Source organism: Erigeron canadensis, chromosome 7, assembly GCF_010389155.1.
Source record: "Erigeron canadensis isolate Cc75 chromosome 7, C_canadensis_v1, whole genome shotgun sequence".
Lineage (NCBI taxonomy): Eukaryota > Viridiplantae > Streptophyta > Magnoliopsida > Asterales > Asteraceae > Erigeron > Erigeron canadensis.
The window spans coordinates 35,625,014-35,630,377 of record NC_057767.1 but is presented as its reverse complement, the minus strand read 5'-3'; the positions used below and the strand labels follow the sequence as shown (position 1 = coordinate 35,630,377).

The 5,364-nt window shown below is 33.8% G+C and overlaps 1 protein-coding gene across 1 annotated transcript; it reads right to left on the bottom strand.

The window, feature by feature from the left end:
- Positions 1–290: 290 nt before the first annotated feature.
- LOC122607040 (U1 small nuclear ribonucleoprotein C) lies at positions 291–3,591 on the bottom strand. The gene is made up of 6 exons (XM_043779962.1): positions 3,451–3,591; positions 3,204–3,220; positions 2,639–2,681; positions 2,049–2,090; positions 1,747–1,969; positions 291–910 (listed from the first exon to the last, which is right to left on the bottom strand). Exons 2-6 carry the CDS (start codon positions 3,209–3,211, stop codon positions 492–494), a joined length of 735 nt encoding a protein of 244 aa, XP_043635897.1. The 5' UTR covers positions 3,212–3,220; positions 3,451–3,591; the 3' UTR covers positions 291–491.
- Between the last annotated feature and the right edge of the window lie 1,773 nt (positions 3,592–5,364).

Here is a 5,364-nt window from a genome sequence, read left to right as displayed (position 1 = left end):
TGGGTCAAACATGTCAAGCCCAAATTCATGAAAACCATCTAAATTCCTATGGCATCAAAATATTAGACATTTTTTAGTCATACATTCATCAAGTTGTCTCAAATTTCTTTCGAAGAGGTGATCAGTTTATGGCTCAACTCGAGTCAATCGTTTTGACTTATGATGAATTTATTGCTTTGATTCATTACCCAAGCTTCTCTTGTTCGGCATGCATAACCTGCCCATATTTGTGTTGCGGCAACTATAAGTAGGACGAACTTTACATCGTTAAAGTAACAACGAATTACAAGTATTCCAAGAAGCAACTCTCTCTTTGCTAAATTGAAAAAAACAATAACATACCATAATACATTCGTCCAATATTTCCACTAAACCGCAAGACTAATTTAACAAGGCTAATTCTGAAACAAAAGTAAAAGGTAACAAAACTTAAACCAACATCTCCAGCCAAAAGTTTCATGTTTGTTTCTCACTGTTTTCTAGAAGATTAATTAGTGATCGGCATCTTGAGATCGGGAATTAGCATTTGAATTCTCGAATCCACCAGATGGTGGTGGTGGTAGCGTTGGGTTGGCTTGATACATATTTGGTGTGAACATTGGAGGGGCACCTGATGTAGGGGTTCCTGAGCTCCCTGGGGCCATCATATGGGGATTAAATGACATTGGTCTTGGCACACCATTGTTACCCTGACCTGGCATTGATGGGTTACCCTGACCCGGCATTGATGGGTTACCCTGACCTGGCATTGATGGGTTACCCTGACCTGGAATTGATGGACCCTGACCTGGCATTGATGGGTTACCCTGACCTGGAATTGATGGACCCTGACCTGGCATTGATGGGTTACCCTGACCGGGAATCGACGGTGCACCTGGCGGTGTTAACATTTGAGGCATTCCAGGGTATCCTGATAATTCAACAAAAGAAACACTTTAAAAGTGGTTCATAACAATTAGATTTGACAACTGAAAATTATGACCCATTTATGCATGAAGAGGTTGATTCAGGTTTATATACCTTAGAAGTGGTTTAACAATTAGATGTGACAATTTCGACCCATTTACTAATGATTGATTGTGTCAGTTTATGTTAATTTACAGGGGTAATATATGAAGAAAAAATAAGAAGAAAAGGATTAGATGGATAACAGATTGAGGGTCGCCCAAATGGATTCTTAATGCATGACACATCCAAAATCGTTTTATTCACATAATTCTTTTCTTATTTCGGACAATATAAATTTTGTAATCAATAATCAAATAATGTATAACAAGTATAAAAGTTTGGACAAATATTATATCAGGTCAATCTAGCCCCTATTTTGGCCCATACAAAAAAATTACCCATTTTCAACCATTAACCAACCCACCTATTTTGCCATCTCCAACAACAATGACCATGAATATTACAAACTTTAGCAATTTCTTAAAGATAACACGGTCAAGTGGCTTTCAGGATATCATCATTTTAAACTACTGTCAAACCGCAATAGAGAAGATTTTTTAGTGTTTGGCAAAGGCAAGTAGGCAACCTATAATTCTGATTTCTTCTATATATTATTTAGGTTGAAAAGGATTGATTATTAAGAAGCATATAAAAGTTTGAACAAACCTAATTACATGACCCAACTTTAGTTAAACAAGTTATATCATAATCTAATTCTGCAAGTCACTGTAATAACTTTTCAACCAACATGTCAATTAAACATTTCAATATACATCTTTACCAGCACATATAACTTACCAGGAAGAGGTCTTGGCAGAGAGATTGGTGGTCTCATTCCAGGCATTAAATATGGATTCATTCCAGGCATAGGCATCATTGGAAGACGGGGTCTCAGTTGGTTGTAAGCAGCACCAACTTGTTGAAATGCCGCAGCTTGCCCAAGATGCTCCTTAACCTTTTGGTCAATTAAATATTGGTTTTGTTGTGCCTCATATTGTTGATAGTATACCCGAACATTTCCCTGAGATGGATTTACACATATCAGAATCATAATGACATGTAATATTCAATTTTGTGGGAAACTAGTTACACTATGCTACCTTGTGCTTGTACCCTGCATTGTGTTGCTTCCTTACAGATGGCTGAAAAACAAGAGAACAGATATGAACTTTAATTAACACAATATTGGGCAAGAGTCACTCGTTTAGTAATGCTTAATAAATCTTTGAAAATAATGATGAAATTTGACATAGGATTTACAATTAGCGCAAGTCTTTTTCATAAATTAATTCCATCAAAGACCGCGTCTGTCGGTTAATTAATGAAAAGTTCAGAAGAATGGATATACATTTCTAACTCTTTCCATGTCACCAAATAACAACAATAAGAATATACATACTCATTGTGTTATACAAGATGCTTAAGGGGTGTTCGGGATCAGTTACTTGAAAGTGCTTATACGCATACTAAGCAAAGGTAGGTATTCCAAATTTCTTCTTGACTCTAAAATAAGCAGATAAGCATACTAGCAGCTTCTTATGTGGGATTATCAATACGCAGATAAGCAGTTTAAAAAGCAATCCAAAAATCACCAAAGCATCACAATGCAACCCATATTTTTTTACAAACATTACCAAATAACAGCAAATGCAATTTAAAAAAAAAAGCGAACTGATAGTAGTAAACTTACAGAATCGTGGGTCAAGTAAGTGTCGCAGTAGTCACAGTAATACCTGCAAAGTCAAACAAAATATGATAACACTCGTAATCATATATCCCCATTATAAATCAAAGACTTTACAGCTAAAAATACCAAAAGTACATGTACATTTGTATTTGTCCCTTATAGTTAATCGAACCGATTTGCATCCAATCATGTCATTTAAATCGAACTGGTTTTTTAAGTCCCTTTAGAGTCATGATAAACTTTTAAATCAATTATTTTCATTTAACATTTAACATTACATGTAAAGCTAATGCCTTTATGTATCGATATTAACATCTAATTAGTAAGCAAATTCTTATATTTCAAAGATACAAACTTTTACAAAAATTATAAAAACAAGAATCCTACGATGAATTAAAACGGACACACCGAAATCCGTTAACAACCTAACCAAACAAACTACAGTTCGATAATTTGCAAGGGACAAATGAAAAAGTACGCAGGCATTCGAGCTAATAAATCCTAAATCAAATTCAACAGTAATACAAAAAAAAATCATATAAAAAGCATATATTTTCCGGAATCTTACCGCGGCATTTGTATGACCTGTTAAAAATCATAAAAAAAAAAAAAACAAAATTAATTAAATGTTAGAAATCTTCACTTTTATCACATATATCAATTGTGTGTGGAAGCTAACAAAAAAGGTATAATTTTTTGACAAAGATTTTAACTTGGGAAGCTAGGGTTTGGAAACTATAAAAGAATTATGATTGAGATTATATGAATAGAAAAGAATGCACAATATATATATGTATATGTATGTATGTACTTACAAGAATGATAGCTGAGCTTCGGAAGAAGAAACCCTAATGTTCGCCGGAGAGATGATGAAAGAGATGATCCGGAATTATTTGGTCAAAAGACACTATTGATATTAACTGGGTTCACTAAATATTTTTTGTTGACCATTGACCTCATAAAATCGTAATGGTATACTTGGTATGGAGCCATGGGTCGATTAATAAAAGATTAAGGAATTTTTTCTAGGAGAATTCCCTTAAAGTTTGATTCCCTAATTAAAATAGGTAACGATATAAATGAAAAAGTATGATTTAATGTTTAAAGACAATATAAATTAAAATTTGTGTTGTGTAAAGATACATTAGTATTAGTAATTTGATATATTTAAATTTTAAGTAACTTTCAGAAGTTGTAAATTCTTTCAAGTATATTACCGAAAGAATTATCATGGAAAAAAAACTATATATGTTACCTAAGAATCGCAAAAAGATAGTTGTATAGATTATAGAATTGTTAGAAGGTTATTCTATTGTTGTTTATATATATGTGACAATGGTATTTTCATATCTATGATTTAGCTAGATTTTTCACATCTCTTATTTGCTAGAAGTTTGAAATAGAAGTCGTGGTATATGAATGAAAGATTACATGGGGTATATCCATTTGTGACACCATTCACCATTGAGGCTAGAGATCTCCGAGCAAGCAATATCGTTATTAACGAGAAAAATTACATCCTTAGGGATGCTAAAAGGGAAAAGGCGTTTACTTATGAATATGTTGATGCGGCTTATGTTATTATATACGAGCATGGTATTTGTGCAATGCGGCGGCAGTGGTGGGGAAGACGGTTTAGTGATATTGGTGATGGTACTATTCGTGATGGTGGCGGTGTCAATTGTGATAGTGGAAATTTTTTGAAGATAAGGACTTAAAGTGTTAATTATTAAAATAAAAGTTTAGAATCTAAATTAATTTATTAAGGGCTAAACATAAAAAGTCAAGGGCAATTCTGGTAATTCAAATGTAGAATTACCTAAAATAAAAAGAGGTTTTTTTATAAGGGAATATAGATATAGATATTATACTAGTTTTAGCATCCATACGATATACGGTAGCTACTTGGCGATAATGTTCCTGAGGTACCGTTCACCCCGGACAACCAAGAGTTTACAAAGGGGTATTATCTAACTGACGGTATCTATCCATAACGGGCTACAACTATGAAGTTTTTCAAATGTCCCATGGGCCCCAAGATTACAAACTTCAAGCGTTACCAAGAAACAGCAAGGAAAGGCGTAGAGCGTGCATTTGGGGTGCTTCAAGGTTGCTGAAAAATCCTTCATCATGGAGCCCGCCCATTCAACATCAACAAAATTAAATGCAACATGTACACTTGTGTAATTTTTCACAACATGATCGTTGAACATAACGGTTGTGTAATCAGTCATTTTGATTTAGAGTTAATTCCACCTACAATGCCAACCCGTACTTGGGGATGAACGGGTTGAAATATAGTTACGTATGATGGGGGATTTACGTGATAAGCGACGCGCAACCGTCTTGGAGGCGCCCTAATCAAAGACATTTGGCACTTGTCAGAAACCAACGTCAACATTGAAGTTTTTTCTTCGACTAATAATGTAAGACTTGTCTTTTTTTTAATGTATTTTGTTATATATAATGTATTTTTTAAAAAATGTAATATTATTTCATTTAATGTAATGTTCTATTTTAAAGAAAAATATGCTTTATTTATTTTTGGGTAAATATGACATAGAAATTAAAAACAAAATTTGAGGAAGAGGTGAGGAAAAGTTGAGAAAGGGATGTTATTGCTACTGGGTGTGGATGAGGTATTTCATGAGAAAGAAAAGTTGATGTGTAGTGAAGAAAAGTTGAGGAAGAGCTCCCATTAGGAAAGATCTGACACATAAAACTAATAC